This window comes from Haliotis rufescens, unplaced genomic scaffold, assembly GCF_023055435.1.
Source record: "Haliotis rufescens isolate VD_foot unplaced genomic scaffold, xgHalRufe1.0.p SCAF_1, whole genome shotgun sequence".
NCBI lineage: Eukaryota > Metazoa > Mollusca > Gastropoda > Lepetellida > Haliotidae > Haliotis > Haliotis rufescens.
The window spans coordinates 59,197,992-59,211,651 of NW_025963779.1; the positions used below are offsets into that span (position 1 = coordinate 59,197,992).

The following is a 13,660-nucleotide window of genomic DNA, read 5'->3' on the forward strand; positions in this document are numbered from 1 at the left end:
CAGATGCTGACAAGCATAAATAAAACTGTATTTAGTGGACATCCATTCAGTACGGGTGGCCCAGTCGTCTAAGGCGCCGCGATTCGCTGTGCAGAGTTGCGTCAGAAACGCCAGGGTACGCCAGAAACCTATGATTGTGGGTTCGAATCCCGGTTCGCCCCGATTATGTTTCTAGGTTTGTCAGCACCATACCCGTGCTCGTAGGCTTCATCGAAGTGGTAAACGTCAGAGACATGCATCACTTCGGGCTTTCCTCCCACAATAAGCTGACATAAGCCGTGATATAACTGGAATACTGTTAAAAGCGGCGTTAAACCCAACTCACTCACTCAGTATTTTTTTAGGTGTGAGGGTATAGCTGGAACATTTTTTGAAAATATAACCTGTATCTAAAAATGTTTAAAAAGAATTTGTTTTTACAACAACAAAAAATTCACTGGACATGGTGGTTGTTTTAAAATTGCTTGACTCCTCCTTGAAGAAAGCCAAAATATAACCTCAACTTACTTGAATATGTAGGGTCGTGTGCCTATCTTGTTAGAGTGCACAGTCACTTCATAGATGGCGCCCTGGAAGTCAGGCACAGGTGGCTGAAGAAACAATGCATGTATAAGTGAAATCAGAGGATGTGAAGGGACACACATACACCCATTTTTTGTGAAAAGGCTTAATATATTTAAAAGGGGTTTCCCTAGCAAAAAAGGAAACCTATTTTCAAACAATCACAATCAAGCATTCTTCAATGTCACGGTAGAATTCAATTTAGAGGTTTCAAACCCCTGTGATACCCCTGTGAATTGTTTTTGTTTGATACCTCATGCTTATCATATAGTTTGTATGCAACATGTAATGTACACTTCGTTTAACAAAACTTCCAGTGGAAACATCAGAATAGTGACTGCCTACCAGCATTGTGAGGAAGGACCTTGTGGTGGACGACTTCACCCCGCCGACTGTAAGTTCATTGATGGTGGACCAGATGGCAGGCGCAGATGTGTTTCCCCCAACGTTGTTGACAAAATCCTTTCTTTTATTCTCTATTAGAACAGCGTATGTTCCATATATGAGAAAATCCACCTGAAAATCAACAATATGAGGATGTCAACATTTTCAACTACATGTATAACGCATTGTTATACCTCTATTAGGAAATCTTGCAATTCCATTGACAGGGATGAGAATGGATTTTCTCCTTTACAGCTGAAACTTCTTTGCTATGGAGCATGGTCCATAATTTGGGGGTGTTTAGGGGGAAGCCATATGAGATTTTAACAAATTTGTGGTCACTAAAATATGCGGAAATTTGCAGATTTGCGGAAGATTGTCACCCCAGCATTGGTTTGTCCATACAACGTGATGAAACAATTCATTTCGATGTAGACCCCCAAATTATGTGACTGACACTGACCTCAAATATTGATTCATCATATGATCAGATGATGAATATTGACTTGTCTGCTGGTAAACAAGATGGCTTCTGATACAACATTTTACAGTTTGCAGCTAATTAAGTTACTGTAATGAAACAGAGGACGGTTTAAAGACTTTCTGAATTTTGATTGAATTTTGTTATAACAAAACGAAATGATTACTCTTGATGAGGTTAACATGCGAAAACAAAGACCCAAGGACCCGACCCCTACAGGGCTCTGACCGGTCCACAGCCTGCTGCCTCGTTCCGATCAGACAACCTCAGGCGTCGGGTCAACAGGTCCATTAATATTTTCAATTTTACAAAATAATGTCTCTTTCAATTCCTTCTTGAAAGAATTTAATAACAGATTTCTATGACCCCAAAATAACTAAAAGTGGTACAACATAAAATCTGAAAAGGTCTATTTGCCTTATTCCACCAAATCCAAACTCACATGTCCAGTAATCACCCTAAATCAATTTCCCCACAACAGGTTAAACCGCAAGTCGGACGAGACAAGCTGAACTGACTCTCCTCAAACAGTAACATACTCAGATGACTTTTTGTGGAAATAAAAAAGTCAGACTGTACAGTTGTATCTTGTGCATGACAAGCAGGCTTTCCATTTGATTAATATATAGGCCATCAAACAGTATATTATCATATAACAGTATCAATATAATAATAACCAAATACGATAAATTTGGTGTCACAATCTAATAAATATGCAAATGAGGTAAGCTTCTACTATTTATTTAATACCGGTAATACGCTCCATACATTGATGCCACAATGTCTATTTGTTCAATACACTTTTGTGCAACATTACTAATATTGCTAAGTGATAAATGGAATGGTTACCATCACTCTAGTATTGTATTCCTACAGAGTTTCTAATGGTACTTGAGTGAGTGAAATTACGTCTCAAACATTGATATTATACTACTTAAAAGAAGTTAAGTACCACCTGATCCTTTCATACTGCTATAGCTTATCTGTCACGCCATTAAGAATGACATTATGGGATAAAGAGATTATTAGCCAAGTATTTCCATATTGTAAATATCATATGAAGTGAAGAATACAAATTGTATTAGGCGAGCCTTTGTACAATTCCTGCCGAGTGAATAACGCGTGGAAGTTCTATATAATCTCAAGTTGTCCTTTGTATGATGGAACCAAAGACTCTGTAGCTCACCTTAACTTTTCTGGAATATTTGCAAAGTTAGATCAAAAAGGTGTAGTGACAAGAACATGCAACATTTCTCACTGGATACCAATCCCATTAAAGTCAGATCTAAGTTCTCGCTGCCGCTTAACAAAGATCTGAGGACATCCCATTACGGGTCACATCAGAACGACCTTTCGCGAACTTTGACCGATCACTGAAATGACTAACAAGAAGTCGACATCAGCCAATTACAAAGCAGCTTTCTCGAGCTTTATGGCACTCGTTTCAACTTCAGACTACACTTGAAAAATATGTTTACACAGTTCTCGATTAAAATTTTGAAAACTGAACAAACTAACATTCCGGAATGTCTAATATATGGTTGAGATTGTATAGCAGTGCTTCCCACATACTGTGCAACGCCTCCTCTGTTCAAATGTTTATCCCACGGAAGCGAGAGACACTTGACGGAATCAGTCGTAGGGCTGTAATTGTAAATCAGAATACTGACTTTGATTGGTCAGATGAAGGTCGTTCTGACATGACCCGTAATATGATGTCCCCAGATCTTTGTTTAGTGGCAGCGAGAACTTACATCTGATTTTAATGGGATATTGCACTGGATACCTATTAAATGTACAAACTTGAATGACTTGAAATTGAAAATGGCAGCTGCAATGTTAAACAAATGTCAAAGTTCCGTACAAGGTTTATACACATTGTTATTCATACAAACAAACAAATATTAACTATCCTTTAGTTCTCTGGAAACAATTCAGAGCTACGTACCATGTAACGAACACCATCATTATACGTAAACCCAGACATTATTTGCGAGGTGAAGCTTGCTCCCTTGAGATCGAGATGGATCCGACCTGCCTTTAGGTAGATGAGTAGCCACTGAGTGGGAGTGGTTGCAAAGTCTGATGCCAGGAACAGCAGTCCATTAGAACCATACGACTGAAAGTCCACAGACAAGGACAATCTGGGAGCAAAAAGAAATGAAGGCTTGTATTTATCATTATCGTTTCAGACAACTTGTGTACATCAAACTGAATTATAATAATAGAATAAATTTGAGTATCTCAATATTTTATATCACCTGACATAGTTTCGGTTTCTTTTGATTATCTTTTGTTTATGCCATGGCACCTTAGCTCACCTGGATATGTAATCAACAATTTAACATGTCAACATAGACAGACACTTCGAACATACTGAGCTCTGACACTAAATCTAGTGATTAGAACAAGATATAATATGGCATCATAAGGAACATACATGCCAAGTTCAGCTCCCTCAGCCAAATATGCCTTCAGAGAGAATTTAATAAAGAGCATGGTCAACAAGGTCAAATTAAAAATATTGCAAAACAACCCTGGAACAAATGTGTTGAAATTCTACAAATACCAAATTTGTTACATTTTGAAACAAACTGTCTGAGTAATGAGAATAAATAGATTTTCCAATATGGCTGGTGTGACAGATCAGATATGAACCTCTTGAACAAATTTGCGTGTCATCATTCATTGGAACACGCAGCTTCATTGGTCAGTGGTTTCTGACAAAAAGATGTTTACGACATAGGTCAGATGAGATGACTGAAAACGCAGGCTGGATGCTGGACAAACAGGACATAAACTCACTTGACTTTCAGTCAGGAGAGCTAAAAAAATTGAAGAAGCCACTTTTTGTTCGGTTGTTCCATCAAGTCCAAAAGCAAAAAGTATGTATTTAATTATTGTTTAAGACTTTTTGGTGGCTACTCAGTTGATTCATGTAACCCCGAGAACAAGACACTACAACAGTGTGGCTCATATGTCTTGTCTTGACACACTATGCATCTTCAACTAAGTTGTACTTCGATACAACATATTAAACTCAGTTCTTGTTACGACAACATAGTACTGGGAATGCACTGTGGGCAAAGCCAAAACGTATTTAATGTGAAGAGAATCACCAGGATTCAGTACATCTTCATCTCAGAAAATGGCATTTTACAATGAACTATGATTCCATTTCACATATGTGTCCCCCTAATGTATAATGTATTATCACGAAAGAATCTATCTCTCATTGACAAGTCACCGTCTCAAACCAAAAACAATCGGCTGGGAAACATGGGCCAGGTCACAACTGATCACACTAAAGTTTCCCCACGAAAAATATTTCTTTGTAACTTGCAAACCTGTTAAAATAAATTTGTGACAATAGCATGGTTTACATGATTCAATCTTTGTGCACATCCCTTGGTAGTTTTCAAAATTAAGATGATAAATGATAAATTTCTTACATATGTTAATGTGGCTTAGAATAGGTCTTCAGCAACCCATGCTTTCTGTAAGTGACGACTACGTTTGTCGTAAGAGGCGACTAGCAGAATCGGGTGGTCAAGCTTGATGATTTGGTTGATGCATGTCATTGTTACCAATTAAATGGATCGATGCTCATGACATCAATCACTGGATTGTCTGATCCAGACACAATTATGTATGCAACACTGTCATATAACTGGAATTTTGCTGAGTGCAGCATTAAACAACAAACAAACAAACATGTTGCAATAATAAGGTTTACATGATTGAATCTTTGTGCACATCACTTCACAGTCTTCAAATTAAGATGAAAGTCTAGGGGTCTCTAATCTAGGTTCGCCCTGATTATGTTCCTAGGTTTGTCAACACCATATTTGTGCTCTTGGGTTTCACAAAAGTGGCTTTTCTCCCTCATCAAGCTGACATGCTGTGATACAAGTGGAATACCATTTGAAGTGGCGTAAAAACCAAACTCCTTCACTTAGTTAATCAAAGCAATGGATCTTTGATCGATACACCCCCCCATCATTTGTGTCCTGACATAAACACATACATAGATGTGTCAATGAAAACAGACAGCATAGAAAACATTCACTTTAAGAAATTGCTGTAAAATAAGTTCTCCAAAATATTACCCTTCTGACACATATTTATTAATCATTCCTACTTACGGATTCTTGTAATACTCTTTTTCTGTAGTTCCAAGAGTTTTGTGCCAGTAGCTGCTGCCAGTGAACCACAGTCCTGAAGTGCTGGATGTGAACGGTGCCAGGGTGCCGCACGTGGGGGTCGGCAGAGTGGTAGGGGGTGGCAAGGTGGTATATGGAATCGGAGGGGGAGCATTTGGAGGGGTAGGGATTCCAGCAAGGTCGGCTCCTCTCGATGTTTTAATAACATCATTCTGATAGATATTAACTGGGCTGAAACAGATAGGTGATATCTGTTATTTACGGTAATCCCCCCAAAATATTTTTAAATACAATTCTTTTATATTTTGCCATTATCAAAGAATTTCCTCGAATATTGTATAATTTATCCAAGAGCTTTAGGTTAAACTGAGAGCTCGGGGTATTGAACTCAAGGCGGTCCTTTTTGAGTGCATGTACCGTAAGTTCATTCTGCAGGTACTGCATAGTTCATCAATACACCAAAAGTGCTGAAAAGATTTCCAAGTTGTTGACAAATGTTTTGTCCCCAAGCTGTCCATGTGAGTGAGTGACTGTTGTTTTAAGCCACATTATTATCAGCGTTATTCCAGCGAATATATGATAAATAGCACATTCTGAGACAGGCTGATAAGTGGTTCCTACTCTAAGCTGTCTAAACTCTTTACCTGCCATTCATCTGCAAGTTTCGTATTCCACCAACAAATGAAGTCTTGACAGGGTAGGCTGGGCCGAGGGTAGTGCTGTTATTTGTTCCTCCGAGGAACACTGGAGTGTTAGCATTCAGGGTGAGCGGAGACCCAGCACTAAAGGAAAGATATCTCTTACTGTCAACTGTGATAGCAGGGCTGAAAACAGATATGACATATATTGAGATTCACACGGTTGGAAATGTAGTCATCCCAAGACATAGAATGGTGTGTTGTTTCAGGTAATTGTACAGTCAATTATGTTATGTAATTTATCACCCCAAACTGGCTTCCACAGATGATATCGCTTGGGTGAGAGACCATTGCGGCATCATGGGCTACTGAAATTTATGTTGTTGTTGTTTTGTTGTTTAACGCCACACTCAGCAATATTCCAGCTATATGATCGAGTCTGGACCAGACAATCCAGTGATTGATATCATGAGCATCGATCCACACAATTGGGATTGATGACATGCATCAACCAAGTCAGCGAGCCTGACCACCCGATCCCGTTAGTCGCCTTTTATGACAAGCATAGTCCCCTTTTACGGCAAGCATGGGTTGCTGAAGACCTATTCTACCCTAGATCTTCACGGGTCACTGAAATTTATGAAGCGAAGTAGTCAGGCTATCAACAGACTACCACAGACAGAACAAACAATATATTTTAACGAAATAAGGGACGATCATAAAATTGATATTTCTTTGGCATATATTCTAATCAAAATGGTGTTTATTACTGAGAGCCCTGACTCTGAACTGGTCAAGCTACCGATCATTCGTCCTCAATATCTGTTGGCATTTGAGATGATCATTTGTCTGGATTTATTCTTGGAGGAGGAAACTGCAAATGGAAATTTGCTAGCTGTTCATACACACAAATAATTATTCATATGGTATCCATACAGTACGTTATGTAATCGTCCTTCTCCGTATAACACTCGGTAACTATTTATCGCCAAGTAATATTAACAGCTATCATTAATTAATTCTGATAACCATGAATATGTTGAAACCACAGCAATTAAATGAAAACGATAATACAATGAACGGAAAATGTTTGATCCTGATTGTCTGTGATTCTAAATTGTAGTTTTAAACTATTTTTGTTTTCTTGATAAAAATAAACAAGAGTCATCCGAAGATGACATATCCCCCCGACGTGGCATGTCGGTAAAAAAACCAAAAAAACAACCTATACATCTTGTTTCATTATATGTCAGGGGCTACAAATTAAAAAGATTAAAATCTATAAATAACAAACTGCACTACTAGTGAACATGATTGATATGTGCATAAAGTTTGGTGAATCTCTGTCGCATGGTTTAGAAGATATGCTCCAGACGAGGACATTACCCTAAGTTCATCAATTTTCAATTTAAATTGAAAAAAAGAAAAAAAAAGAAAAAATCTGTTAATAGCACCACTACATAACCTGCTTGATAGGTGTAAAATCTTTTGAGAAGCTAAGTTGTACGGTTTAGAAAATATGCTCCAGACAAGAGCAGTACCCTCAAATTTCCTAAGTTCATAATATTTCCATGGAAACAACAAAAATATAAAATTTAAAAAATCTCTAAATAGCAAAATGCACTTCTACTGAGCCTGATTGGTAAGTGTACCAATTTTTGTGAAGCTAGGTTGTACGGTTTAGGAAATATGCTCCGGACAAACAATGATTACAGACGGACGTATGGACAGATGGACATACTGATGGCTATATCCCCCCGTCATTATATGTTGGGGGGATAAAAAATTAAAGTTGTAATTTACCTTCTTCAAGTGTTAGTGTCACTATTTTACAAATCTCCCCCTTTGGAGGCAGATCTCCCCCATCTTACAGTCTGATCTCCCCCACAGTTGCTCACCAGGGGCCTGTTCCACAAAGCGATCTTAGTGCTATGATTGTCGTTAGCCTATGTTAAAGTATGGGAGTTACGATCATCTTAGCGCTAAGATCGTTTTGTGGAACGGGGCCCAGGTGTGTTTAAAAGTGAGCTTAAAGCCACATTATTTCAACTCAATGTTGTGAAGAAAGGGAGTCACATTTTGGTGCAAGACATCTCCTGATGTGTCAGGATCATCCCTTCACAAAACTACCGTATTCAACGTAATAGGCGCCCCGCTCCAATGAGCACCCACGGTGATATTTGCTAACATATTGGCTCGTGAACAATCCCAATTAGCACCCCATCCGATTGATCAATGTACACGAGACGTATTTATTTGTGTATAATACGCATTCGTGTGTTATATGCACCCTTAATTATGGGCAATTAAATTCTGGAAAAATATATGTGTCGTATATAAACATTTCAGGCTGTCAGCATAAACCACAAACTTTACGATCTTTCAACTGTTTTTTTTCCCACCAAAATAATATTCTAATATGAGTTCCTTATTTCTGATTTTGAGAGTGCCCTGGGCGCGTATTACGTCTAATACGGTAATTGCCGGAAGGTACGTCAGATGAAGAACAGACAAAGTGCCAGGCCATGAGCTCACCTGGACCGCTCAAACCACTCGCCCACATGGGCATTTGGATCATAACTGAGACAAATCTTAGGCTTGAACCCGTTACCAGCGGATCCTGGCATTGCTAAGGGACATGACTGCACTATACCTGGTGAGGTTGACTGTGACCGAGTGCAGCCGTCCATCACTGAGGTACGGGTCAAAGGACACCAACTGGACTTGGCTGGAGGCTGTGTAGTCCAGCATCAGATTTCCATTGAATAGTGCAAGATACAGGGCAGTTGGCTGAAACACAAGCAGCTCTTCAAACACATATCAATGTCACAATAGAACTATAAAGTGAAGCAAATATTAATGAACATATGAAGATGTTACTTTGAATCTCACAATACTTGATAGAATATATTTGGTGACAAAGGAAACAAAGATGGACAAATTCCATCTTGTATGAGGAATCAAAATCTTCACAAAAATCAAAGCCAACATAAAATGTCTTCATGGAAAGTGACTTTTAAACAAATGACACCTGTTTGTTATTACACATGTGGAAATATAGTTTTATATTTCTGCATAGACTTAGTCATTTCTTAAAATTATATCCTTTTCTAATTTTACGAGAAAACATGTATTTTTAAGTGACATCCTCATATTGCAATACAAAAAATGACTATTTCATGACATGATATGTTATTGCTCAATGGCAATAGGAAATGGACAACACCACTCACTGATGTTAGAGACTGACTGGAGATTACAGCACACTGATGTTTGAGACTGACTAGAGATTACAGCACACTGATGTGAGAGACTGACTGGAGATTACAGGATATCAAGGACATTACTCACTGATGTTAGAGACTGACTGGAGATTACAGGATATCAAGGACAATACTCACTGATGTTAGAGACTGACTGGAGATTACAGGATATCAAGGCAATACTCACTGATGTTAGAGACTGACTGGAGATTACAGGATATCAAGGCAATACTCACTGATGTTCGAGACTGACTGGAGATTACAGGATAGCAAGGCAATACTCACTGATGTTAGAGACTAACTGGAGATTACAGGATATCAAGGCAATACTCACTGATGTTAGAGACTGACTGGAGATTACAGGATATCAAGGCAATACTCACTGATGTTAGAGACTGACTGGAGATTACAGGTATCAAGGCAATACTCACTGATGTTAGAGACTGACTGGAGATTACAGGATATCAAGGCAATACTCACTGATATTAGAGACTGACTGGAGATTACAGGATATCAAGGTAATACTCACTGATGTTAGAGGCTGACTGGAGATTACAGGATATCAAGGCAATACTCACTGATGTTAGAGACTGACTGGAAATTACAGGAGATCAAGGCAATACTCACTGATGTTAGAGACTGACTGGAGATTACAGGATAGCAAGGCAATACTCACTGATGTTAGAGACTGACTGGAGATTACAGGAGATCAAGGCAATACTCACTTATGTTAGAGACTGACTGGAGATTACAGGATATCAAGGCAATACTCACTGATGTTAGAGACTGACTGGAGAATACAGGATATCAAGGACATTACTCACTGATGTTAGAGACTGACTGGAAATTACAGGAGATCAAGGCAATACTCACTGATGTTAGAGACTGACTGGAGATTACAGGATATCAAGGCAATACTCACTGATGTTAGAGACTGACTGGAGATTACAGGATATCAAGGCAATACTCACTGATGTTCGAGACTGACTGGAGATTACAGGATATCAAGGCAATACTCACTGATGTTAGAGACTAACTGGAGATTACAGGATATCAAGGCAATACTCACTGATGTTAGAGACTGACTGGAGATTACAGGATATCAAGGCAATACTCACTGATGTTAGAGACTGACTGGAGATTACAGGTATCAAGGCAATACTCACTGATGTTAGAGACTGACTGGAGATTACAGGATATCAAGGCAATACTCACTGATGTTAGAGACTGACTGGAGATTACAGGATATCAAGGCAATACTCACTGATGTTCGAGACTGACTGGAGATTACAGGATAGCAAGGCAATACTCACAGATGTTAGAGACTAACTGGAGATTACAGGATATCAAGGCAATACTCACTGATGTTAGAGACTGACTGGAGATTACAGGATATCAAGGCAATACTCACTGATGTTAGAGACTGACTGGAGATTACAGGTATCAAGGCAATACTCACTGATGTTAGAGACTGACTGGAGATTACAGGATATCAAGGCAATACTCACTGATATTAGAGACTGACTGGAGATTACAGGATATCAAGGTAATACTCGTTGATGTAAGAGGCTGACTGGAGATTACAGGATATCAAGGCAATACTCACTGATGTTAGAGACTGACTGGAAATTACAGGAGATCAAGGCAATACTCACTGATGTTAGAGACTGACTGGAGATTACAGGATAGCAAGGCAATACTCACTGATGTTAGAGACTGACTGGAGATTACAGGATATCAAGGCAATACTCACTGATGTTAGAGACTGACTGGAGATTACAGGATATCAAGGCAATACTCACTGATGTTCGAGACTGACTGGAGATTACAGGATATCAAGGCAATACTCACTGATGTTAGAGACTAACTGGAGATTACAGGTATCAAGGCAATACTCACTGATGTTAGAGACTGACTGGAGATTACAGGATATCAAGGCAATACTCACTGATATTAGAGACTGACTGGAGATTACAGGAGATCAAGGCAATACTCACTGATGTTAGAGACTGACTGGAGATTACAGGATATCAAGGCAATACTCACTGATGTTAGAGACTGACTGGAGATTACAGGATATCAAGGACATTACTCACTGATGTTAGAGACTGACTGGAAATTACAGGAGATCAAGGCAATACTCACTGATGTTAGAGACTGACTGGAGATTACAGGATATCAAGGCAATACTCACTGATGTTAGAGACTGACTGGAGATTACAGGATATCAAGGCAATACTCACTGATGTTCGAGACTGACTGGAGATTACAGGATATCAAGGCAATACTCACTGATGTTAGAGACTAACTGGAGATTACAGGATATCAAGGCAATACTCACTGATGTTAGAGACTGACTGGAGATTACAGGATATCAAGGCAATACTCACTGATGTAAGAGACTGACTGGAGATTACAGGTATCAAGGCAATACTCACTGATGTTAGAGACTGACTGGAGATTACAGGAGATCAAGGCAATACTCACTGATGTTAGAGACTGACTGGAGATTACAGGATATCAAGGCAATACTCACTGATGTTAGAGACTGACTGGAGATTACAGGTATCAAGGCAATACTCACTGATGTTAGAGACTGACTGGAGATTACAGGATATCAAGGCAATACTCACTGATGTTAGAGACTGACTGGAGATTACAGGAGATCAAGGCAATACTCACTGATGTTAGAGACTGACTGGAGATTACAGGATATCAAGGCAATACTCACTGATGTTAGAGACTGACTGGAGATTACAGGATATCAAGGCAATACTCACTGATGTTAGAGACTGACTGGAGATTACAGGATATCAAGGCAATACTCACTGATGTTAGAGGCTGACTGGAGATTACAGGATATCAAGGACAATACTCACTGATGTTAGAGACTGGCTGGAGATTACAGGATATCAAGGACAATACTCACTGATGTTAGAGGCTGACTGGAGATTACAGGATATCAAGGAAATACTCACTGATGTTAGAGACTGACTGGAGATTACAGGATATCAAGGGTAATACATACTGATGTTAGAGACTGACTGGACATTACAGGATATCAAGGCAATACTCACTGATGTTAGAGACTGACTGGAGATTACAGGATATCAAGGACAATACTCACTGATGTTAGAGACTGACTGGAGATTACAGGATATCAAGGGCAATACTCACTGATGTTAGCGACTGACTGGAGATTACAGGATATCAAGGCAATACTCACTGATGTTAGAGGCTGACTGGAGATTACAGGATATCAAGGGTAATACTCACTGATGTAAGAGGCTGACTGGAGATTACAGGATATAAAGGACAATACTCACTTATGTTAGAGACTGACTGGAGATTACAGGATATAAAGGACATTACTCACTGATGTTAGAGACTGACTGGAGATTACAGGATATCAAGGCAATACTCACTGATGTTAGAGGCTTACTGGAGATTACAGGATATCAAGGCAATACTCACTGATGTTAGAGACTGACTGGAGATTACAGGATATCAAGGGTAATACTCACTGATGTTAGAGGCTTACTGGAGATTACAGGACATCAAGGCAATACTCACTGATGTTAGAGGCTGACTGGAGATTACAGGATAGCAAGGCAATACTCACTGATGTTAGAGACTGACTGGAGATTACAGGATAGCAAGGCAATACTCACTGATGCAGGGTCCTTGATGTACATGAGGACACCATTGGACTTTGTGGTTACAATATCCATGTTTATATTCGAGATGACACCCGGTGGTAAAGCCAGTTCCAGGAATGAAGAGTCTGAAGTTAGCATGATGCCCGAAATTGTCTGAAAAATAAGATGTAAACATAATACTTAGTTATCTCTCATGATCATAACTACAAACTATAACTATATCCATCTACTGTATCACCCTATCCACTACCTACATCTTTACCCACCCACTGTATCACCCTCTCCACTACCTACAGCTTTGCCCACCCACTGTATCACCCTATCCACTACCTACAGCTTTACCCACCCACTGTATCATCCTATCCACTACCTACAACTTTACCCACCCACTGTATCACCCTATCCACTACCTATAGCTTTCCCACCCACTGTATCACCCTCTCCACTACCTACAGCTTTACCCACCCACTGTATCACCCTCTCCACTACCTACAGCTTTGCCCACCCACTG

General features: G+C 39.4%; 1 protein-coding gene across 1 annotated transcript in view; it reads right to left on the minus strand.

Moving 5' to 3' along the window:
- Positions 1–13,660, minus strand: part of LOC124131496 (laminin subunit alpha-5-like) — a 96,129-nt gene that overhangs the window by 9,653 nt on the left and 72,816 nt on the right. The window contains exons 42-48 of the mRNA XM_048398556.1: positions 13,162–13,302; positions 8,881–9,017; positions 6,234–6,413; positions 5,572–5,820; positions 3,375–3,570; positions 907–1,077; positions 508–590 (exon numbers count right to left, since the gene is read on the minus strand). Coding sequence (XP_048254513.1) covers positions 508–590; positions 907–1,077; positions 3,375–3,570; positions 5,572–5,820; positions 6,234–6,413; positions 8,881–9,017; positions 13,162–13,302 — 1,157 coding nt within the window. The remainder of the gene's footprint in view (positions 1–507; positions 591–906; positions 1,078–3,374; positions 3,571–5,571; positions 5,821–6,233; positions 6,414–8,880; positions 9,018–13,161; positions 13,303–13,660) is intronic.